This window comes from Staurois parvus, unplaced genomic scaffold, assembly GCF_062004578.1.
Source record: "Staurois parvus isolate SC_StPar_1 unplaced genomic scaffold, SC_StPar_1.0 ptg000820l, whole genome shotgun sequence".
Lineage (NCBI taxonomy): Eukaryota > Metazoa > Chordata > Amphibia > Anura > Ranidae > Staurois > Staurois parvus.
Genome location: NW_028318616.1, coordinates 372,171 through 398,082, shown reverse-complemented (window position 1 = coordinate 398,082; position 25,912 = coordinate 372,171). Strand labels below are relative to the sequence as shown.

Here is a 25,912-nt window from a genome sequence, read left to right as displayed (position 1 = left end):
ATCTGCAATCCTGTTATTAGTTTCACAATATTTAAGCACAATTACATTATGTTCAACCAGATCATGAATACAATGATGTCTGATGTCAATATGGTTTGTTCTTACATTGATTTTCTCATTGGTGGGTAGTCTTTGCATCTCATCCCATGATTCTGGCTCTGGTTTCTAATGCTATGCCAGCAACATAGGACAGACGTTTGGCTGGGATGCCTTTATTGCTTTTGGTGTATTTCCTGATTGAAGCCCCTTGTGGCCTGGTTTCTTTTACAGTATTTGAATGGTCTGCATTAATTTCTATTTCTGCGTCACTTTGTTGCTTATCTTCATGTGACACCGATGTAGAACGTCCCTCAGTTTAAAGAGTTTTTGTTAGCTCGTGAAATTTTGAACACACTGAAGTTTAATTTACACTTCTGATGGTTACCTTGTTTGTGTCGAATGATTTATCCCTTTTGATATTTACTGTACCCCACAAGTACACCTTCCTTTGTGTGGGCATCCCATTTTGCACTTTTTTCTTTTGGGATGTTTTCAAAAAATTTTAAGACTGTTCAAATATGGGGTCTTTTCCTAGTAGTCGATTTTGGAGATAGCATGTGGTCATAATTGCCTCCCCCCAGTATGTGGTTGCTATATCTGCAATAAACAGCATGGTTCTTCTACTCCCACACAAAGTACAGTTCATTTTTTCTGCAACCCCGTTTTTGTTCTGGATTGTATGATACATTAGTTTGAAATATTATGCCATGCTTTTTTAAATCACTTGTGTGTTATCACCAGTATAGTCAGTTTCATTGTCTGTGCTCAATACGCTCGACATTTTGCCAAATTTCTTGTTTACTTGACCCAAATACTGTTCAAGTTTCTCCAGTACTTCAGTTTTGTTGTCTAACAGATATAATGTGGTAAACATGGAGTAATATATAAGGCTGCATGGGCATCTTGAATCATGGGCAGGATGGCCACGATTCTGCCCACAATTTCAAAACGCACTGCTAAAATGAGAAATGGCAGAACCACATGTCCAGGTTCCATTCGTTTTAATGGCACCTGAAAACACGTTGCATTTCTGCCATGATTGTTGTGCGATTAATCGTGTTGCAATCGCGGCATACGGCAATACACAAAGTGCGTTCAGGAAGTTCTTTTGGCCGACATGATTCGCATGATGCGGTTTGCCACGACTGCAGCATGATTTATAGCGTGGCAAAACCGCATCACGTTTTCAGGTGACATAATAATGAATGGCACCCGTGGTTCTGCGATTTGTCATTTTAGCAGTGAAATTGTGGCCAGAATCGCTGCAATTCTGACCAAGATTCAAAATGCTCATGTGTGTGAATGCAGCCTTAAAAAGGCAAAAGATACTTCTTTCCTGGAGTAAAATTTTCCATTGGACCATAAAGATCTGAATTAAGTCCAGAGGTTTCTTAGCTCTGTTGGTGCATTTCATTGTTGATCACATTGACTCATTTTTATTCCACATGCATAGTTATTCTCAGCTATTTTCTTTATTATGTCAGGACTCCGGTTCTTAAGTCATCTGTGCCATGTGTGAATGCAGTTTGAATGTTTTTCCTACTTGGCAGCAGGGGCGGACTGACCATTTGGAAACTCGGGCACTGCCCGAAGGCCCGGGGTCAGCAGGGGGCCCCATGAGAGGTCCCTGGTACCTTTTTCATAGGCTTTCAGTTTGGGCAAGGACACAGGGACCCCATGATCCCCTATTGCCCGGGGGCCCCATGAGTTTTCAGTCCGCCCCTGCTTGGCAGTATTCAACTTTTTTTTTCAGTTCAGTTGATACAGTTCATCTGTAATGTTAGCCTTTGCAGGCAAGATATTTCCTTTTGTGATGGCACAACTGTCGCCTTAGACGGTCGCAGCATTGCCTTGTTTTGTGAGCTTCTTCACTGACAAAAGATCAAATTTCAGGAGCAGAGACATATAGGACATTTTTCACAGGTGCCTTTCTGGTGACACTCTATAGGACAGTAAGGAAACCAGCTCCTATTCCTTCTGATTCAATAATGTACCCATTAGCTGTGTTGATTTTTTCTGTTTTACTTTGGTCAAGGTGAATAAAGAAATTTATGTCATTTGTCATGTGAGTCAACACACCATGCCTGCAAAGGTGAGGTGCAACTTTTGGATTGAAAAACATTCATTTGCCCACACTAATCCTGAATGTAGTGACTGTTGCGATAGGAGTTGTGGTCATCGTGGGGATGCCTTAGATACTTTAACATATCCACGATAGGTGGGCTTCTGATCTGGGTTTCTTGGCTTACTGCACACTTTTTCATTTAACGATCCATAAAGATGCCAAATCGGTCCTCCTACACCATCTCATCCTGGGCCTTTATGCCCACCAACAAAAACTGGCCTCCTACTTACTGTATTTTTGTCTGCAAACAGAACTATTGCTCAAGCCTGGAAAAAACCTATGGTCCTCTTCCAGGGAGTAAAAGATCGCATGATGGCTCTAATAATCAATGAACAAATGTCTAGCATTCTGAAGGACTCCCAGTTTCTCAAAATTTGGGAACCTTGTATAGAGTACTCCTTCCCCTCATTGAACCTGGCCAGCATTGGTTGCCCATGATCATCACTTGGGTTTGTCCCGAGTCCCACTTTTCTCCTACTTTCTTTTCCTCCGCCCACTCTTGGGGTTTCTAACCCCTTATTCCCTCTCCTACTTTGGGTTGCCCATGTGATAGGAAACACAATTTTGTCACTTTTTGATCTTTTTTTGTGAGGTATACCTCCTGGTCTATCCACTCATTTGTTATAAGTCTGATTTCAATTATATACCATGGCATATTTGTTTTACACAGTTTTTATTGGTAACGCCTGTGAGGGCATACCTATTGCTGGCCTGATATGTTGAAAAATTTATACAAATTCAGAAAATCATATTATTTGAAGAAAAATCAGTTACTTCCTTCACTTTTTTGGCCTTTTGTAGATTAGTTTGTTTTTGCATTCTAGCTTTAAAGATTCTGCAATCTGCTTTTAAATGGCCTTGTTTCTTGCAGACAAAGCATTCACGTTTTTTGTTGCATGTTACTATTTTTATTCTTATTTTTTGTCTATAAAGCAGACTCTGCAAACCATCACTATTAGTGCTGTTTTACACTTAAATTTATCCACAAGCTTGCCCGTAACATATTCCAATATCAGTTCATCTGGACATGCAGCAAGTGCTGTGACAAGTGTTTCATAACTTTCTGGTAAACCACTAAGTAATAGTGCTGCGACATGAAAATTGTTTATTTCGTCTCCTATACGTCTCAGGCGTTCAACCAATTCCAGGGTGTGCCTTTTGTAATCCCGCATATCCTGGTCTATTCTCAGCTTTGTTTGGTATAGCTTTCAAATAAAATAGCTTATTCTTGAGATTTGCTTTTTCATGCACCTTTTGTAATCCTTCCCACATTTCTTTAGCAGTTTCACATTTACATACTGTATTTGTATGATTTGATCATCTTCTATGCTAAGAGACTGTGCTCTGAGCCTTTTGATCTTTCCCTATCCACTCATCTGAAGGGTGTTCTGACCTGACTTCATTTATACATTTCCATGTAACTGGAAAGTTCTGGTTTGTCAGATTTGCAAATGAAATGTTAGCTGTAGCTGTCTTACTGGCCATTTTCTTTTATTCTCTTGTAGTCTTCTTTCAGTTGATGTATATTGCACTCGTTTGCTGTAGTCGCCTATGACTGGGTGTCTGGGCCCATAACCTGTTAGAAATTCTGTATATAGCCCTACAGAACAGACAGTGCACAGTCCACATGTTGTTGCTTGTTTGCAAACTTTATTCAGAGAAAAAGGGTTTTCCATAGACACAGCTAAAAAAATATAAACACTGCAATCTAGTGGTTGAAGAATATATCTCTACTGGATTTCAACAATTCATAGATACAAACCTGTCTATAAATGGCTGAACACTGCTCAGCATGACTATTTTGTTCTGGGTGTGAAACAGGAAGGTATGGTCTCACACACCTGGAACACAAAGCTATTTGTGTTTGCACACCAGTGGTACACCTGTTAGTATAGAAAATAGTTTGATTGAAGCAACTTGGCCCAAACAAACTAGTTAAAGCGACAGTAAAGTTGAAGCCCATTTCAGAGCTCTGTTCTCACTGGAGGGTCCTGCCCTACATCCAGTCTGGGCTGTGACTTTACTTTTGTCGGACTGGTCAAAAATACCTTCTCTCTCTCTCTATCCATTCAGTCGTATCCAACCCTTTGCGATTGCATGGACTGTCACTCGTAAGCGACTTTTTTCCATGAATTCTCTTAGCGATTATTTTACAGGGTAGGTTGCCAGGTCTTTCCCCAACCCCTACCATGCAGGAGATCCTGCGTGGCTAGGGATGAAACTAGGACAATTTAGACAGAAGCCAATAAACCTACCAGCATGTCTTTGGAGTGTGGAAAGAAACCGGAGTACCCGGAGGAAACCCACGCAAGCACAGGGAGAACATGCAAACTCCATGCAGGAGGCACCATGGTTGGGAATTGAACACATGAACCATTTACTGCACGGCAGACATCAAAATACCTTAAAGTTACACTAAACTGAATTTAAAAAAAAAAAAAAAAAATCAAGTAGGTATTCTGAACTCTATAGAGTCCCTTCTTCTGCTCCCATCCTCCTCCAAATCACATTTTTTTTGTTGTGATATGACTTCCTGTTAGAGGGTGGCTACATTAGTTTTGCATAGTGCCACTGTATGTAGCCACCCATTCTTGCTCGCTCCCAAGATGGACTATGTACTATGGGATGGGTATTGGGCAAAAAGCAGCACATGTGACCACAACAACCGTGCGCTGCTTGTTCCAAACAAACAGAAGTGAGGGGGGGAAAGGAAGAGAAAGGAACTGACAAGGATGTTGAAAAACCGTAAAACAATTTCATGAAAACTGGATTACAGGGCCATTAAGCGGTGGATTTGTATGGATTGTTTTTGGAAAATGATATTGTTTAGCGTCATTTTAAAAGAAGAAGCAATCACTACTGCAGTTGAACCCTTGCTGCTTATTGAACATGTCACCTCCGGTCCGACGCCATCTTAGTACTCCAGAGAGTCCACAAAACACCCATGTGAGGTGACACAGGCGTTTTGTACTTCTGCTAAATGTGAGTGTATACTTGGCGGTTTTTCTTCTATTAAAGTTTTTACATGCAGTGTTGCACTATGGAATATTTCTGCTTTTCTTTTGTATGAGTCCCCAACATGTATGTATATGAGTATTCATACTACTACTCGGCCAAGGAGGAATAGTGGAAGGTGGAGGAGAAGTTCATTGAAGGTTTTGTGGAGGTAGTCCATACTTAAGAGAGATCGTGTAGGATCCTGGGTGATTCGCAAGGCTTTTTGGCCCCTGTGGGTCGCAGGGGGAAGGTGAGCGGGCATGCCTGCCATATAGGAGCATTACTCACCACCTGCACCGGCAAAGGAGCATGCTGTCTGTCATTGTGTGTGTGTGTTGTTGAGACACAAGATAGACACTGGATATTGTGGACAGTTACATCACTATTATTTACATAGATCACCTGTTTAAAGTGGAATATATCCCTGTACAGGGAGTCACTGTGTGTCACGGCAATTATGGAATGATCACCTGGATATGTATGTTTTATCTATGTTGCACTCATGACTTATATATGTCACAATTATAAGTATTGTTAAATAGGGTCATAGTAATAATTATAAGTATTGTTAAATAGGGTCATAGTTAGAGATGAGCGAATCGAAGTAGGCGAAGTGGAATTCGAGTCGAATATTGGAAAATTTTCGATTCGCGCCGAATCCGAAAAATAGCCTACTTCGGACGCGCGAATCGAAATTTTTCCTAAAATGGCGGCGGACATGTGCGGCGACGGAGCGGGGATGTCTGGGAAGGCGCGCAGACAAGGCGCGCTGACCCATAATGCATTCCTTAATGACATGTGATCGCATCAGCCAATCAGCAGCCAGCCAGCCAGCACTGTGTAATGGTCGAGCTATAAATAGCGGCCATTTTAGAATTCTTCATTTGCCTCCAGTCATTCAAGAGAGGCAGACCGCTCTGTATTAGGGACAGAGTTAGGGCCACAGAAACGTTACTTGGGGACAGAGAAACGTTACTTAGGGACAGAGAAGCATTACTCAGGGACACAGAATTGTTAATGAGGGCCACAGAATCGTTACTTAGGGACAAAGAAACGCTAGTTAGGGCCACAGAATTGTTACTCAGGGACAGACAGAATTGTTACTCAGGGACAGACAGAATTGTTACTGAGTGCCAGAGAATTGTTACTTAGGGACATAGAAACGTTAGTTAGGGCCACAGAATTGTTACTCAGGGACAGACACAGAATTGTTACTGAGGGCCACAGAACTGTTACTTAGGGCCACAGAAACGTTAGTTAGGGCCACAGAATTGTTACTCGGACAGACACAGAATTGTTACTGAGGGCCACAGAATTGTTACTGAGGGCCACAGAATTGTTACTGAGGGCCACAGAATTGTTACTGAGGGCCACAGAATTGTTACTGAGGGCCACAGAACCGTTACTGAGGGCCACAGAACCGTTACTGAGGGCCACAGAATTGTTACTCAGGGACAGACACAGAATTGTTACTCAGGGACACAGAATTGTTACTGAGGGCCACAGAACCGTTACTTAGGGCCACAGAATTGTTACTCAGGGACACAGAATTGTTACTGAGGGCCACAGAACCGTTACTCAGGGACACAGAATTGTTACTTAGGGCCACAGAAACGTTACTCAGGGACACAGAATTGTTACTGAGGGCCACAGAACCGTTACTTAGGGCCACAGAATTGTTACTCATGGACAGACACAGAATTGTTACTCAGGGACACAGAATTGTTACTGAGGGCCACAGAACCGTTACTTAGGGCCATAGAATTGTTACTCAGGGACAGACACAGAATTGTTACTGAGGGACACAGAATTGTTACCGAGGGCCACAGAACCGTTACTTAGGGCCACAGAATTGTTACTCAGGGACAGACACATAATTGTTACTGAGGGCCACAGAATTGTTACTGAGGGACACAGAACCGTTACTGAGGGACACAGAACCGTTACTGAGGGACACAGAACCGTTACTGAGGGACACAGAACCGTTACTGAGGGACACAGAACCGTTACTGAGGGACACAGAACCGTTACTGAGGGACACAGAACCGTTACTGAGGGACACAGAACCGTTACTGAGGGACACAGAACCGTTACTGAGGGACACAGAACCGTTACTGAGGGACACAGAACCGTTACTGAGGGACACAGAACCGTTACTGAGGGACACAGAACCGTTACTGAGGGACACAGAACCGTTACTGAGGGACACAGAACCGTTACTGAGGGACACAGAACCGTTACTGAGGGACACAGAACCGTTACTGAGGGACACAGAACAGTTACTCAGGGACACAGAATTGTTACTCAGGGACAGACACAGAATTGTTACTGAGGGCCACAGAACCGTTACTCAGGGACAGACACAGAATTCTTACTCAGGGACAGACACAGAATTCTTACTCAGGGACAGACACAGAATTGTTACTGAGGGACACAGAATTGTTACTGAGGGCCACAGAACCGTTACTTAGGGCCACAGAATTGTTACTCAGGGACAGACACATAATTGTTACTCAGGGACACAGAATTGTTACTGAGGGCCACAGAACCGTTACTTAGGGCCACAGAATTGTTACTGAGGGACACAGAACTGTTACTGAGGGACACAGAACTGTTACTGAGGGACACAGAACTGTTACTGAGGGACACAGAACTGTTACTGAGGGACACAGAATTGTTACTGAGGGCCACAGAACCGTTACTTAGGGCCACAGAACCGTTACTTAGGGCCACAGAACCGTTACTCAGGGACACAGAATTGTTACTTAGGGCCACAGAAACGTTACTCAGGGACACAGAATTGTTACTGAGGGCCACAGAACCGTTACTTAGGGCCACAGAATTGTTACTCATGGACAGACACAGTAACGTTACTCAGGGACACAGAATTGTTACTGAGGGCCACAGAACCGTTACTTAGGGCCATAGAATTGTTACTCAGGGACAGACACAGAATTGTTACTGAGGGACACAGAATTGTTACCGAGGGCCACAGAACCGTTACTTAGGGCCACAGAATTGTTACTCAGGGACAGACACATAATTGTTACTGAGGGCCACAGAATTGTTACTGAGGGCCACAGAACCGTTACTTAGGGCCACAGAATTGTTACTGAGGGACACAGAACCGTTACTGAGGGACACAGAACCGTTACTGAGGGACACAGAACCGTTACTGAGGGACACAGAACCGTTACTGAGGGACACAGAACCGTTACTGAGGGACACAGAACCGTTACTGAGGGACACAGAACCGTTACTGAGGGACACAGAACCGTTACTGAGGGACACAGAACCGTTACTGAGGGACACAGAACCGTTACTGAGGGACACAGAACCGTTACTGAGGGACACAGAACCGTTACTGAGGGACACAGAACCGTTACTGAGGGACACAGAACCGTTACTGAGGGACACAGAACCGTTACTGAGGGACACAGAACAGTTACTTAGGGCCACAGAATTGTTACTCAGGGACAGACACAGAATTGTTACTGAGGGCCACAGAACCGTTACTCAGGGACAGACACAGAATTCTTACTCAGGGACAGACACAGAATTCTTACTCAGGGACAGACACAGAATTCTTACTCAGGGACACAGAATTGTTACTGAGGGCCACAGAACCGTTACTTAGGGCCACAGAATTGTTACTCAGGGACAGACACATAATTGTTACTGAGGGCCACAGAACCGTTACTTAGGGCCACAGAATTGTTACTGAGGGACACAGAACTGTTACTGAGGGACACAGAACTGTTACTGAGGGACACAGAATTGTTACTGAGGGACACAGAACTGTTACTGAGGGACACAGAATTGTTACTCAGGGACACAGAACTGTTACTCAGGGACACAGAATTGTTACTCAGGGACACAGAATTGTTACTCAGGGACACAGAATTGTTACTCAGGGACACAGAATTGTTACTCAGGGACACAGAATTGTTACTCAGGGACAGACACTGAATTGTTACTCAGGGACAGACACTGAATTGTTACTCAGGGACAGACACTGAATTGTTACTCAGGGACAGACACTGAATTGTTACTCAGGGACAGACACTGAATTGTTACTCAGGGACAGACACTGAATTGTTACTGAGGGCCAGACACTGAATTGTTACTGAGGGCCACAGAAATATTACTTAGGGCCACAGAAACGTTACTCAGGGACACAGAATTGTTACTCAGGGACAGACACAGAATTGTTACTCAGGGACAGACACAGAATTGTTACTCAGGGACAGACACAGAATTGTTACTGAGGGCCACAGAATTGTTACTGAGGGACACAGAATTGTTACTGAGGGACACAGAATTGTTACTGAGGGACACAGAATTGTTACTGAGGGACACAGAATTGTTACTGAGGGACACAGAATTGTTACTCAGGGACAGACATAGAATTGTTACTGAGGGCCACAGAAACGTTACTGAGGGACACAGAATTGTTACTCAGGGACAGACACAGAACTGTTACTGAGGGCCACAGAACTGTTACTGAGGGCCACAGAACTGTTACTGAGGGCCACAGAACTGTTACTCAGGGCCACAGAATTGTTACTGAGGGACACAGAATTGTTACTGAGGGACACAGAATTGTTACTGAGGGACACAGAATTGTTACTGAGGGACACAGAATTGTTACTGAGGGACACAGAAACGTTACTCAGGGACACAGAAACGTTACTCAGGGACACAGAATTGTTACTGAGGGACACAGAATTGTTACTGAGGGACACAGAATTGTTACTGAGGGACAGACACAGAATTGTTACTGAGGGCCACAGAACGGTTACTTAGGGCCACAGAAACGTTACTCAGGGACACAGAATTGTTACTGAGGGACACAGAATTGTTACTCAGGGACAGACACAGAATTGTTACTGAGGGCCACAGAACTGTTACTTAGGGCCACAGAACTGTTACTTAGGGCCACAGAAACGTTACTCAGGGACACAGAATTGTTACTCAGGGACACAGAATCGTTTAATTAAAGAGTATGTCAGACAACATGCAGAGGAGTGGCAGAGGAGGCAATGTTTTAGGAGCGAGCAGACGTGGCAGCAGAGGAAGGGGTCGAGGCAGCACTATTCGCAGCCAGAGGCTAGTGCTCCCGGTGTCATCCAGTACAGTGAGGAAGAGCTAACAGAGGGCGGTCAGGAACGGGGGGAGACATCCGCCTCTTCAGCAGCCAGGCGAAGAAGTAGTGGCGAGGAGAGTGGCTCGGTAGCCGGTGTAGAGACAGGTCTGTCTCCTGACCCACACGCAGCTGAGGGGGCTAGTAGTGAGGCGGAGACCCTAATTGATGATGATGAGGCTGATCGCACTTGGCAGCCTCGTCGTCATCAGGCTATTGCTTCCGCATCATCAGGAGAAGAGGGTGGCAGCTTGGCAGCGAGCAAAACAGTCGGTGGGTTGTCTCCATCGCCACACTCTGCCATGTGCCACTTTCAGGTCTCCTCACACACTGCTGGTGTGTTGAATTTTTTGACATAGGGTGCTGGCAGATTACGGGCCTCCCATAGCTGCTGCCAGGCCCCTAATCTGCCATAGGCCCCTATATACCGCCTCCTCATGCTGCTGCCAGGTCCAGAGTCTGTCATGGGTCCCTGTACGGCCTCCCATTGCTGCTGTCTCCATCGCCACACTCTGCCATGTGCCACTTTCAGGTCTCCTCACACACTGCTGGTGTGTTGAATTTTTTGACATAGGGTGCTGGCAGATTACGGGCCTCCCATAGCTGCTGCCAGGCCCCTAATCTGCCATAGGCCCCTATATACCGCCTCCTCATGCTGCTGCCAGGTCCAGAGTCTGTCATGGGTCCCTGTACGGCCTCCCATTTCTGCTGCCAGGAGGCAGCAGGGTCGCAGCAGTGTCAGTGGAGGCAAACGGCCACGGAGTAGAGCACCAGCTCCACTGCAGCCTACCACCACGGCCAGTAGTGGTGCCGGTGTGCACGGAGGAAGTAGCAGTCAGCCAGCGAGGAGTAGCGGGGGCAAAGTTTCCTACTCGGCAGTGTGGCAATTTTTCGTCAAGCCGCCCGAGGAAGTAAACGTAGCCGTATGTCGACTATGTGGCCAGAAAGTCAAGCGTGGCCAGGGGGCCCATGTTGGGACTACAGCGTTGCGTCAGCATATGCAGCGTCGCCATTCGGTGGCCTGGGAAAACCGTGATAAAGATACGGCGGTTCTGCCTGCCCCAGCCCAGGGTTCCATTTTGTCATAGGGTGCTGGCAGATTACGGGCATCCCATTGCTGCTGCCAGGCCTTAATCTGCCATGGGCCCCTGTACCGCCTCCTCATGCTGCTGCCAGGTCCAGAGTCTCTCATGGGTCCCTGTACGGCCTCCCATTGCTGCTGTCTCCATCGCCACACTCTGCCATGTGCCACTTTCAGGTCTCCTCACACACTGCTGGTGTGTTGAATTTTTTGACATAGGGTGCTGGCAGATTACGGGCCTCCCATAGCTGCTGCCAGGCCCCTAATCTGCCATGGGCCCCTATACCGCCTCCTCATGCTGCTGCCAGGTCCACAGTCTCTCATGCCATGTGCCACTTTCAGGTCTCCTCACACTGCTGGTGTGTTGAATTTTTTGACATAGGGTGCTGGCAGATTACGGGCCTCCCATAGCTGCTGCCAGGCCCCTAATCTGCCATAGGCCCCTATATACCGCCTCCTCATGCTGCTGCCAGGTCCAGAGTCTCTCATGGGTCCCTGTACGGCCTCCCATTGCTGCTGTCTCCATCGCCACACTCTGCCATGTGCCACTTTCAGGTTTCCTCACACTGCTGGTGTGTTGAATTTTTTGACATAGGGTGCTGGCAGATTACGGGCCTCCCATAGCTGCTGCCAGGCCCCTAATCTGCCATGGGCCCCTATACCGCCTCCTCATGCTGCTGCCAGGTCCAGAGTCTGTCATGGGTCCCTGTACGGCCTCCCATTGCTGCTGTCTCCATCGCCACACTCTGCCATGTGCCACTTTCAGGTCTCCTCACACACTGCTGGTGTGTTGAATTTTTTGACATAGGGTGCTGGCAGATTACGGGCCTCCCATAGCTGCTGCCAGGCCCCTAATCTGCCATGGGCCCCTATACCGCCTGCTCATGCTGCTGCCAGGTCCACAGTCTCTCATGCCATGTGCCACTTTCAGGTCTCCTCACACTGCTGGTGTGCTGAATTTTTTGACATAGGGTGCTGGCAGATTACGGGCCTCCCATAGCTGCTGCCAGGCCCCTAATCTGCCATGGGCCCCCGTACCGACTCCTCATGCTGTGATGTTGCAACAAGGTGGAATTCAACCCTACATATGTTAGACCGCCTTTACGAACAGCAAAAGGCCATCACAGATTTCCTGATGTTAAAAGCGGATAAAGGTACTCCCTGTGTAACTTAGATGTCAACCATTGGCAGCTCATGCGTGACACCTGCGCTTGCTCAGGCCCTTTGAGGAGGCCACGCTATTCGTGAGTCGGCAGGACTATGGGATGAACGACGTCATTCCTCTGTTGCACGTCCTGGAACAAATGCTGTTAATAATGGCTGGTCAGGGTGCGGTAGACGTGGCGCACAGATCTCAACGCCACATGACCCATGTGGGGGCAGGACAGGAAGAAGAGGAGGAGGTAGAGGAGGACATTGGTGCTCAGGAATTATTGAGTGAAATGGGTGGTTTTTCCACTCAGCGGACAGGAGTGGAGGAGCAGGAGCATCTGGTAGAGGAGGAGGAAGAGGAGACAGAGGACCCAGATGCACCGTGGCAGTATGCTGTGGAGATGGAGGCAGGGAGTCCCTCGCATTCCTTGGCACAAATGGCCCATAGCATGCTCGCTTGCTTGCGTAGCGACAGCCGAATAATAACCATCAGACAGAGGGATGACTTTTGGCTGTCCACCTTGTTGGACCCTCGCTACCGTTCAAAAATGGTGGCCTTTTTCACACCTGCTGAGAGGGAGGCCAAAATAACGTACTATAAAAACCACCTATGTAGTCAGCTGGTCTCTGCCTGTCTGCGCCAACGTCCATCCTCAGACACTGTGGGCCCTGTGCGCTCGCGTTACGCTGCCATGGCAGCAGGGGAGGGGTGGGGTGGTAGGAGCAGAGCAGTGGCAGCTCCACCAGCAGCAGCTGCCTCAGTCTGCAGTCGATGATGAGTAGCTTTCTTCACCAGCGCAGTGAGGAAACTAATAACCAGCCGCAGCAGCAGCAGCATCAGGTGGACCTGGAGCAGGACCTCAAACAACAGGCTTAGGCCTACTTGGACAGCACCCTGCCAACCGAGGTAGACAATCCCCTTGACTACTGGGCAACGAAACTTGACCTTTGGCCCCAACTAGATGAATTTGCCCTTGAAAGGCTGTCATGCCCGGCCAGTAGCGTGGCATCGGAGCGCGTGTTTAGTGCGGCAGGAGGTATTGCCACTCCGCGGAGGACACGACTGTCCACCCAAAGTGTGGAGAGACTCACGTTTGTGAAAATGAATCAGGCGTGGATTAGTCTGGATTTCAAACCACCAGTTCCTGACACAACTGACTAAATCCGCCATGAATCATGCCCCAAACATGTGCCACTTTCAGGTCTCCTCACACTGCTGGTGTGTTCCATTTTTTGTCATAGGGTGCTGGCAGATTACGGGCCTCCCATAGCTGCTGCCAGGCCCCTAATCTGCCATGGGCCCCTATACCGCCTCCTCATGCTGCTGCCAAGTCCAGAGTCTGTCATGGGTCCCTGTACGGCCTCCCATTGCTGCTGTCTCCATCGCCACACTCTGCCATGTGCCACTTTCAGGTCTCCTCACACTGCTGGTGTGTTGAATTTTTTGACATAGGGTGCTGGCAGATTACGGGCCTCCCATAGCTGCTGCCAGGCCCCTAATCTGCCATGGGCCCCTATATACCGCCTCCTCATGCTGCTGCCAAGTCCAGAGTCTGTCATGGGTCCCTGTACGGCCTCCCATTGCTGCTGTCTCCATCGCCACACTCTGCCATGTGCCACTTTCAGGTCTCCTCACACTGCTGGTGTGTTGAATTTTTTGACATAGGGTGCTGGCAGATTACGGGCCTCCCATAGCTGCTGCCAGGCCCCTAATCTGCCATGGGCCCCTATACCGCCTCCGCATGCTGCTGCCAGGTCAAGAGTCTGTCATGGGTCCCTGTACGGCCTCCCATTGCTGCTGTCTCCATCGCCACACTCTGCCATGTGCCACTTTCAGGTCTCCTCACACTGCTGGTGTGTTGAATTTTTTGACATAGGGTGCTGGCAGATTACGGGCCTCCCATAGCTGCTGCCAGGCCCCTAATCTGCCATGGGCCCCTATACCGCCTCCGCATGCTGCTGCCAGGTCAAGAGTCTGTCATGGGTCCCTGTACGGCCTCCCATTGCTGCTGTCTCCATCGCCACACTCTGCCATGTGCCACTTTCAGGTCTCCTCACACTGCTGGTGGGTTCCATTTTGTCATAGGGTGCTGACAGATTACGGGCCTCCCATTGCTGCTGCCAGGCCTGTAATCTGCCATGGGCCTCCGTACCGCCTGGTCACGCTGCTGCTGGGTCCACAGTGTGACATGGGTCCCTGTACCGCCTCCCATTGCTCCCACTCTGCCATGTGCCACTTTGAGGTCTCCTCACACTCCTGCTGGTTTCCATTTTGTCATAGGTTGCTGTATGGCCTCCCATTGCTGCTGCCTCCACCGCCACACTGTGGCTCCAAACACTGGTTTTGGCCCCGTGACTGGCCAAATGAGTGAAGTGTGCGGTGATTCTAAGATCGACGGCACTCATCTGCATGTCATACTGACTGACAGTATTATTTCTCTTCCCCAGCAGACTCCAAGGGCATTTAAATTAAAGGTACAGTGTTCTGCACTAATATTAAGTCTCTCTGAAGCCTAGAAACACCCTTTTTTAAGTTAAATTCACAGCGAATATATTCGACTCGATTCGAATATTGTCCACGAATTCGCCGAATCAGTCGAATCGAATTTTTGAATACTTCGCTCATCTCTAGTCATAGTAATAATCACAGAGCTATATCACTATTATATTAGGGTCTATTTACATGGACTTTATGCCGATTTGATGATCACTTGTTTATTTTGATGGTCACTCATTTTCTACGTCACGTTGCTTCAATTATTTTTTTGTGCTTATTGACGCACGTTTATTTCCACTGTGCATTTTTCACTGGCATCACTCCTGATTATAAGGTGCGTTTTTAGTTTCATGCACCTTTTATGATTGGTTTTGCACATATATTTCTTTGCTTTTTGATCGTCATAGGTTTCTTTGCACTGCGCTTTTTGTACCATTTTTATTTAGGACGTGTTAGCCCTATTATGTTGAATACATCATTTATGTTCACTTGTAGATTATTGTACATTTTCATCACAATCCATATTGCACTTAGTTTGGTCTGGTTTCAGGCTTTTACATTTTTATGTATTATTTATGATGCTTTTCTACTTTCATGCATTTATACCTTTATGCACCTTGTATGATTAGTTTTGCATTTTTTTTTTACATTTGATTTTGGCACAGTTTTCTTTGCATGGTGTTTTTTGTGCACTTTTACTTAGGACTTGTTAGTCCTATTATGTTGAATACATTATTTATGTTCACTTGGTGACTATTGTTCATGTTGTTTTGCATCACAATCTATATTGCACTTCATGTGGTCTGGGTTCAGTCGTTTACATTTTTATGCATTTTTTATGTTAATTTGCTGATTATTACTGACGTTGTATTTGTCACTTTTCATATTGCACCTAATTAGGTCTGGATTCAGGCCTTTATACTTATCACCTTTGTTTTGGGGTTATTTTTTTCTGCCTCCTCCCTCTTCAAATTATTGTGTCCTCAGCACTATTGATATTAGCCTAACACCATTTAATTTTTGTTTCCTTGTGCTAGTGGTATCTAGATCTAGGGTTTGCAGCTTTTTTTCAATAGTCCTAAATATACCTATAGCAGCGCAGAAAGTTTTTTGCTATTAAAATTGCAGCTTAACTGCCTGCTTGTACCACAACACCCACCTGTGTGAGTGAGCCCTAAGGTCTTGTTTACACGTGTGGTCTCAAAAGCTGGACATTCCACTGTGGGAGTCCACACACTGATCACCTGCCTGACACCCTTTCCAGCTTAACTGTTCTGCAGCCTACCACATTTTATGCAGTCATTTAAGGTGGTCATATAGGATTTCCCCCCCCCCCCCCCCCCATTCAGCCAGCAGGCTGAATGAAAGACGTACAGATTTCTTCATCCACAGAAATTGGTGGATGGAGGAATTCTCCAACCAGGACATTGCACTCTGGACTTGGTGCTGTCAGAATACACTGATCAGAGGCTGCACTTAAATTTGTCACATTCAGCAAGTGGATAAGGAAATGTATTTATTTTTTTAAAAAAGAAAAATTTATGGCCACTTTAACTCCTTCCCGCCCAGTCTATTGTGCAATGACGGCCGAGCAGAAACCCTATTATCTTGGGAAGATGTAATATGACCTCCTCCCAGGATTGTGGGCTGCGCTCCAGCATGACCAGCCACCAGCTGTGTTCATTGAACATGGCCAATGACAAATTACTACACTGATCCAGTGTCATGTGATCCCTGTGACCAATCACAGATCACATAACAATTGTAAACAATGAATGGCTTCCTTACATGCCATTCATTGAATACAACTGTGCTGCGAGCTGTGATTGGTCACAGTGATAACAGACTAGGCCAATCACAGCCTATCTGTAGCATGTGATCCACTATGGTCAATCACAGCTGATCACAACAAAAACTACAGAAAGAATCAGTTTCATTCAGTAAAAATACTTGCTTATACCAATGTAATTTGCTGATATAAGCAATCATAATGTGTAAAAAAAAATCCTGATCACTTGCCCAGAATAGTACAACGTTACTATGGTATCATTGTATTATTGCTCTGGTCACAGATTATGATTTCTCTGTTTTTTTTCCCCCATATTGTTGCGAGTTAGTGTCCTTGATGAGGACGCTGTACTGCATTGGTGAAAGTATAAAAAAAAAAAAAAAAAAAAAAAAAAAAAAAGGAAAGGCGAAACATTTAATTTTCCACAAAATGACAAAAAAATGACAACTTCAAAAAAACTTGCCATGTCTCTTACTAAATACTTCAGACTGTCTACTTTCCAAAAAGCAGTCATTTGGGGGAGGTATTTGTACTGTCGTGGCATTTTTGGGCCTCAAGAAACGAGATCAGGATTTATCAATAATTAAGATCTATTCCATAGTTTCTACCAACTAAATAATAAACACTGATTTGGGTTATTTTCACCAAAGACATGTAACAGAATACATTTTGTCCTAAATTTGTGAAGAAAGATTTGCAAATGATCTTAATTTGAAACATACATGTTTTTCAAAACGTTATTAATTTATAGCGCAAAAAATAAAACCCCAGTGGTGATTAAATACCACCAAATGAAATCTGTGTGGGAAAAAAAAAAAAAGATAAAAATGTAATTTGAGTACAGTATTGCATGACCGCGCAACTGTCATTTAAAGTGCGACAGTGCTGAAAAGGTGAAAGTCAGCCTGGGCAGGCAAGTGGTTAAGTGTGCAGCCACCCCAGCGGCAATAAACGTTAAAGTGGTAGTAAATCGCCCCCCCAAAAAATTAGAACACAAATCTTCTCCCTGCAAGTTAAGAGCAGCGCAAGGAAAACGTCATCCAGCAACCAGTGCAAAGATGCCAAACTGCGCCCCTTCATGAGGTGCAACCTTAGCCAATGCACAGCAGCCTCTCTCCTGTCAAAATCACAGAGACTACTCCTGGTCCTGCTAACAGAAGGAAGGCCCCCCTACAGCAAACCATTGCGCACAGGGCAGCTGCCCCTTCTGCCCACCCCTTGTCCCAGCTCAGGTTAACCACTCGCTCTCCAGAGGATTTGCCCCCCTTCCTGACCAGGCCATTATTTGCATTACTTTACCTGACCATTGTGCGTCCATGCAATGTATGTCCCTTTTTTCCTCCACTTTCTTTTGGTGGTATTTGATCAGCTATGCATTTTTTATGCTATAAAAAAAAAAAAAAACCAAAAGAATCACTTTTCTTCATAAGTTTAGGCCAAAATGCATTCAGTTGCATGTCTTTGCTTACAAAAACAAAATCCCAATACATGTAAAATTGGTTGAAAGTTACAGCGTTTACAAATGGCGGTATATATAATGGAATGTTTATTATGCTAGTAATGGCGGCGATCAGTAACTTTTGCGGGACTGTGGCGGCATTCAGACACGGGGGGGGGGGGGGGGGCACTGACTGCCATTGACATCCCCAGTGATACGAATACAATGATCAGCGCTAATAAAAAGCACTGACACTGTACTAATGGCACTGGGCAGGAAGGGGTTAACATCTGGGGCAATCAAAAGGTTAACTGTGTGCTTTACTAGGGAGACATGCTGTGCAGAGAAATACAAAGCAGCATGTCCTTGCTGGAAGGAGAAAGACCTGTGTTGTTTACATGCAGGTCTCTCCTGTCAGCTTTCCCCGACGATCGCCGAGCTGGGAACCGCTGGCCAGTACCTGGTGACTGACATCTCTAGCCGTGAAAGCAGAGTCGAGGTGCGAGCAGGGCGGGGCACACGCACCACCTGACCGGAGATGCAAATCACGTATAGATCTGCGATCTTGCGCAGCCCTGCCACCCTGTAGCGGTACTTCTACTATAGGGCAAGCAGTTAAAATATGCACGTCTGGGCCTTGACGCAGAGCAGTCACATATTTGCGCACCATTTGTAAACAAACATGCCGAGAGCACGCACGTCAGCCTCCCACGGAAAGGTCCCAATCTCTATTTGCAATCGGGACAGTACTGGTCATGTGACGGCCGCGACAGCCAATCGCATGACCCTAAACCCCCAGTGTCAGAAACCCCTGACCCCAGCGTGAAGGTGTTACAAGACCTGAAACCAAAGCCCTCCAGCAGAGCTCCCTGAGGCATCCATCTTCACCCGCTCCTTCGGTTGGTGAGTTGCAGCCACCTGATTGGCCAGGCCGTGACATCGTCACTCCCGTACTTCAAGGGATTTTCGGACACATTACGCCGTCCAACAATAGCGCAGCATGTGTGACATCACTGGCACTTCTACTGTAAATATCTCTACTACCTGCAAGGAAGTCCTATTAAAGGCGTACCTGGAGGGCAAAGTTACCGAAGTGGGATTACTTCCATTAGAAGGAAGCACCAATCAGAGGGGAGCTGTGCAGGCAATACAGGGTGACAACTCGCGGTCTGCCCGTGAAGGACATTCATTTTCGGGACGGCCCTTCACAAATTCATGACGGCTTATAGCTCTGAGCTCACCGAGAACATGACGCTCCTCAACAGCCTCTGAGGAGAACCGCTGAGGACCGCGCGCTTTCCCGCCAGCGTGCTGCGTAGCGCCCTGACGTTCAGCCCCGGCGTACTTGGGGGCGGGTCTTTATATAGGAAGGCCCCGCCTCGGCGTTGCTGACGTTGTGTGCGGCGTAGAGAGCGGGAGATGGCGGAGTGCGTGTGGAAATCCGGAGGACGAGGACGGGGCCAGGCCGTTCTGGCGGCCTCTGTGCGGAGCTGGAATCCGTTCGAGGAGCCCAGCGACCTGCAGAACAACAATGTGAGTGTACACCCAGCACTGACTGATAGGGACCTAGGGGGTGATCAGTCCGCCACCCCCCCCCCCCCAAGCATACTTCTAGCGCAGGCGCAGTACTGCACACCCCTCTACCCGCACACATCCTTGTACTTGGAGGTTCCCCCCCTTCCCAATGCAATTATAATATAGAACATCAAAGACAGGCCTGACAGGTGACCCTATGAGGGAGAAGGCCACGTGCTTCCTGTCCTGTAGAAGGGAGTGGAAATCTCTTCACAGTGAAGACAATGGTGTCCCCAGTGGAAGATCCACCTAACTTCCTGTTCTGGTGACAACACAACGTTTCATGACATCCCCAGAGGGTCCCTCACACCCCCACTTAGGTTCGCCACCTCATCCCTTTAAAACCAAACGTATTAATTACACGGGGTCTGAGGCGGATTTCATGCCCACAAGGCACTAGGTGAGTTTAATGATCATCTTAGTCACAGAACCTGTGTAATGATGTGTTTGGGTTTAAAGGGATGAGGTGACAACCCACCCCCAGCAGAGGTACAGATGGCAATGAAGACATAGCGGAGGGCCCACCGTCCACCCAAACCATGTAGGAGTAGTTTCAGGAACTAAACCCGTACCCAGCACAGCCTACTGCACGGATGGAGGCCTCTACAGCAGGGGTCACCAACCTTTCTGGCACCAGGGACCGGTCTTAGGGGCAACCAATTATTCCAAGGGCTGGGGAGGGTTACAATGAGATATTCAGAGTTGTTCCTCAGCCCCCTTTACATCAGTCCCCCCTTTGCATCCATGCCCACAGTCCCCCCTTTGCATCCATGCCCACATCCCCCCCCCTTTACATCAGTCCCCCCTTTAGTTCCATGCCCACAGTCCCCCCTTTGGATCCATGCCCACAGTCCCCCCCCCCCCCCTTTACATCAGTCCCCCTTTGGATCCATGCCCACAGTCCCCCCAACCGTACAATCAGTCTGTATACGCAGTAGAGCGTGCTTGTTATACTCATTGTGGAACCTAAAGGGTTAATCCTCCGCATGGTATAAAAAGGCTGTTTGATCCTGTCTTCTCTGATCCTCCTCTTCTACTGCCCCCAATCCATCTGCTGATAGTACAAAGACCTAGGAGTCACTGCATGTGCTCAGTTTGGTGTGTATTGCTAAAGTTTTTGAGTTTTTTGGGGTTTTTTTCTTGGGAGAGTGCATTTGATCAGCACAGGACCAATCACGGCTGTCCAGACAAAGGGTCAGGGGTTATATAGCCTCATAGCACAGTCATAGAAGAATGAAAACTAGTGGTGCACCAAAATGAAAATTCTGGTACCGAAAATTCAAAATGCACTTGGCCGAAAACCGAAATGCGCAGTTTTTAAAAATGAATATATATATTTTTGTAAAAAAAAATACACTTTGATTAAAAAAAAACAACATATACCCAAATTGTTTTGTAAAATATGTTAGAGGATGTTACGGCGAGTAAATAGATACCCAACATGTCACACTTTAGAATTGTGCACGCTGATGGAATGGTGTGAAACTGCGGTACTTAAAAATCTCCATGGGTGATGCTTTAAAAATGTCTACAGGTTAGCAGTGTAAAGTTACAGAGGAGGTCTAGTGCGGGAATTATTGCTCTTACTCCGACGTTCGTTGCGATACCTCACGTGTGTGGTTTGAACAAGTTACATATGTGGGCATGGCCTACGTATGTGTTCACCACTACGTGCGGGGACGGGGGGCACTTTAAACTTTTTTTTTTTTTTTTTTTTAATTAATTTTTATTTTTTTTTTTGCCCTGTTCCTTTTAAATAAAAATTTAATCACTTTTATTCTTATCACAAGAAATGCATGCATCCCTTGTGATAGAAATAATTAGTGACAGGTCCTCTTTATGGAGAGATAAGGGGTCAATAAGAGCCCACATCTCTCCTCTGCAGGAGAGACATGTTTCCATTAACCCCTCGCCTACAGGGCACTTAGACCCCCTTCCTGCCCAGGCCAATTTCCAGCTTTCAGCGCTGTTGCACTTTGAATGACAATTGCGCGGTCATGCAACACTGTACCCATATGACATTTTTATCAATTTTTTGTGACAGAGCTTTATTTTGGTGGTATTTAATCACCTCGGGGTTTTTTATTTTTTCTTAAACCAAAAACCACTGAAAAGTTTGAAAAAAAAAAACGTTTTCTTTCTTTGTTTTTGTTATAAAATTTTGTAAATAAGTGATTTTTCTCCTTCACTGATGTGTGCTAATGAGGCTACAGTGATGGGCACTGATAGGCTGCACTGATAGGTGGCACTGATGAGGAGGCACTGGTAGGTGGCACTGATGGGCACTGAAAGGCAGCAATCATATATGGCACTGACAGGTGGAACTGACTGGCACTGATAGGTGGCACTGGGTGACACTGAAAGGCAGCTCAGATGGGCACTGATATGTGGCATTGATGTGCACTGATGTGGCACTGATGAGCACTGACAGCTGGCACTGATGGACACTGACAGGTGGCACTGCTGGGGCTACACAGATCATCAGTGCACATGTCCCCTCTGAGGGATGCCGATTACCGGCTCTCCTCTCCTCTTCTCTGTCAGCGTGACAGCTCGTGAGAAGAGAAATGCCGATAACCGACATTTCCCTATTTACATGCGATTAGACACAGCTGATCACATGACCGAACCGACATCTTCGGCTCTTTCTGTTGATTGGGGATCCGCTGTGTCCGAGGGACACAGTGCACCACCGATCGCTGTGCTCCTGGAGCCGCGCATGCGCGGTTAGAATGCGAGGACGTCATATGACCCTATCTGTGTGACTGAGAATTCACCATCCTCACCGATCACAACCCGCTCACGTGGCTGAATAGGGTGTCCGGGGATAACTGAAATGGCGCTCGCCCTCCAACTTCCCCATCCAGTATCTATGGGGATGCCAACACCAAAATGCGGACTGGCTATCCCGGCAGCAGGACCCTCAGTAGGTGAGCTTACCCCCCACAAGTGCCTCCAAGGAGATCTGCCAAGGTCCCCTTGTAGGCACTTGTAAAATTAAAGGGGGAGGGGCTGTCACGGTACCCCTCCCAGATCCCTGCACCCACCCTTCCCCATTACATACCCTGCGCCCGCACGTAGCCCACATAAAGTGGTGTGCTGGGCGCCAGGGAGCTGCCTTGTGATTCCACACATGCAGGCCACCTGGATGTCACCACACACCCTCTCCCCTTGTCTCAGCAGGCACAGCGCGGCCTTAATGTTCCCGCGCTCTGCACCCGCTGGAGTGAGGGGGCGGGGCTTGTTGTCTGTCAACCTGGGAGTGTCCTGCTCCGAAGAGAAGACCAGAGCAGGACCCGGGCAGTGTTTTTCTTACCCTGCTCGCAACCTAGTGTGCTGTGAGACCCTACAGCCAAGCCAGACTTTACCCATTGCCTGCCTTCTGCTGTGTGCCCCCGGACTTGACCCATTGCCTGCCTTCTACTGTGTGCCCCCGGACTTAACCCATTGCCTGCCTTCTGCTGTGTGCCCCCGGACTTGACCCATTGCCTGCCTTCTGCTGTGTGCCCCCGGACTTAACCCATTGCCTGCCTTCTGCTGTGTGCCCCCGGACTTGACCCATTGCCTGCCTTCTGCTGTGTGCCCCCAGACTTAACCCATTGCCTGCCTTCTGCTGTGTGTCCCCGGACTTAACCCATTGCCTGCCTTCTGCTGTGTGTCCCCAGACTTAACCCATTGCCTGCCTTCTGCTGTGTGTCCCCAGACTTAACCCATTGCCTGCCTTCTGCTGTGTGTCCCCGGACTTAACCCATTGCCTGCCTTCTGCTGTGTGTCCCCAGACTTGACCCATTGCCTGCCTTCTGCTGTGTGCCCCCGGACTTAACCCATTGCCTGCCTTCTGCTGTGTGCCCCTGGACTTGACCCATTGCCTGCCTTCTGCTGTGTGCCCCCGGACTTGACCCATTGCCTGCCTTCTGCTGTGTGCCCCCGGACTTGACCCATTGCCTGCCTTCTGCTGTGTGCCCCCGGACTTGACCCATTGCCTGCCTTCTGCTGTGTGCCCCCGGACTTGACCCATTGCCTGCCTTCTGCTGTGTGTCCCCAGACTTAACCCATTGCCTGCCTTCTGCTGTGTGTCCCCGGACTTAACCCATTGCCTGCCTTCTGCTGTGTGCCCCCGGACTTGACCCATTGCCTGCCTTCTGCTGTGTGTCCCCAGACTTAACCCATTGCCTGCCTTCTGCTGTGTGTCCCCGGACTTGACCCATTGCCTGCCTTCTGCTGTGTGTCCCCGGACTTGACCCATTGCCTGCCTTCTGCTGTGTGTCCCCGGACTTGACCCATTGCCTGCCTTCTGCTGTGTGGCCCCGGACTTGACCCATTGCCTGCCTTCTGCTGTGTGGCCCCGGACTTGACCCATTGCCTGCCTTCTGCTGTGTGGCCCCGGACTTGACTTGGCATTAAGCAGTACCACCTGTCTGAAAGAGCCTTTAGACTGCATTTACACCCCAGTGTTTTGTGAACGTGTGGAAAACATGTTCCACTCGCTTTTTCATTTGTTGTTAAAGGCACACCAAATGCAACAAGCAGACGTGCTCTTTTGCATGCATGAAAACACGTGAAGCTCGGCCTCCAATAGGTACGTGAGCTTTTCTGTTTTGCGCTCAGGGCAGCCCATTGAAATGAATGGGCTGCCCTATGTGTGTGTGTGTAGCGCAAAAAACACGGCTTAAACCATCCAAACCAACAAAGGCAAAAGCTTGCAGTTGTACTCTTCAGGAACAGAGGGGTAGAGGAGAGAATTCAGCAGTGCCTACAAATTGCCTAATCTTCATCCTTAGTATGTTTTATATATGTCTATTGTAATTTCTGTATACAGGTCTATTGTAATTTCTGTAAAGATTTTTGTTTAATTTTACAGATTATTGGTTTCACTGCTTCTAAGAAAACGGCTGTGGACAGTGGTGAGTGCGGAATAGCGGTGGAACAATTTCAGTAGAAGTATGCGATACACATGCTATATGGCCAATAGTTTGTGGACACCTGAATATCACACCTATCCACTCCAGCTCCCAAAGGTTTTACCCTTCATGACCAGGCCATTGTTTGTTATTCGGCACTGCACTACTTTTAACTGGCAATTGCTCGGTCATGCAACAATGTACACAAACGAAATATATATCATTTTTTCACAGAAATAGAGCTTTCTTTTGATGGTATTTGATCACCACTGGGTTTTTTATTATATAAACCAAAAAAGACAAAATATTAAATATATATTTTTTCTTTGTTCTAAAACATCCAAATTAAAAAAAAAAATAATCATATTTCTTCATAAATTTAGACCAAAATGTATTCTGCTACATGTCTATGGTAAATAAAAAATTCCTATAACTGCATATTAATTGGTTCATGTGATTGTGTGTGTTCACTTTCATACATACTAGGGCCAATTTAGACAGGAGCCAATTCACCTACCAGCATGTCTTTGGAGTTTGGGAGGAAACTGGAGTACCCGGAGGAAACCCACGCAGGCACAGGGAGAACTTGCAAACTCCAGGCAGGTGGTGCCGGGGTTGGGATTCTAACCAGTGACCCTAGTACTGCCAGGTGGAAGTGCTAACCATTTCGCCACTGTGCCTGTTTATGTGTGTGTATATATTGCACTAATGGTGGTGATCAGCAACCTATAGTGGGACTGTGATAGTGTATCTGGCAATCTGACACTGGATGGGAACTGACTACACCGACATCCTCAGTGATACTATACACTGTCACTGTACTAATGACACTAACTGGGAAGGGGTTAACATCTCGGTAATTAAGGAGTTAAGCATTTGCCTAACAAGTGTTAATGTGTGTATTATGTGCTGCTCTTCACTAAAAAAAATCTTTTTGTTCCTTCTTCCTGATTTGCAGGGAGAAGAAACCAAGAGATTGTTCCCTCTGTACAGAGCCCTGTGTTGATTGTCAACACAGGGCTCTGGGCTGTGATTGGATCAGATGCTGCCAAAATCTCACTGTATCTAGTCACAGTGGGAGTGGGCAAGGGGGGGTGCGCGTGTGTGTACTGGTACTTGGAAGAGGCCAGCGTTGTACAGGTACCTCACTATGCCTGTACGGGCTGCCAGTCCGC

The 25,912-nt window shown here is 47.2% G+C and overlaps 1 protein-coding gene across 1 annotated transcript in view; it reads left to right on the top strand.

The window, feature by feature from the left end:
• Positions 1 to 19,679: 19,679 nt before the first annotated feature.
• The window catches only part of LOC149443955 (ATP-dependent RNA helicase DDX25-like), a 37,225-nt gene continuing 30,992 nt past the window's right edge, over positions 19,680 to 25,912 (top strand). The window contains exons 1-2 of the mRNA XM_089655113.1: positions 19,680 to 19,794; positions 24,698 to 24,740. Of these exons, the coding sequence (XP_089511239.1) occupies positions 19,681 to 19,794; positions 24,698 to 24,740 (157 nt within the window). The 5' untranslated portion in view covers position 19,680. The remainder of the gene's footprint in view (positions 19,795 to 24,697; positions 24,741 to 25,912) is intronic.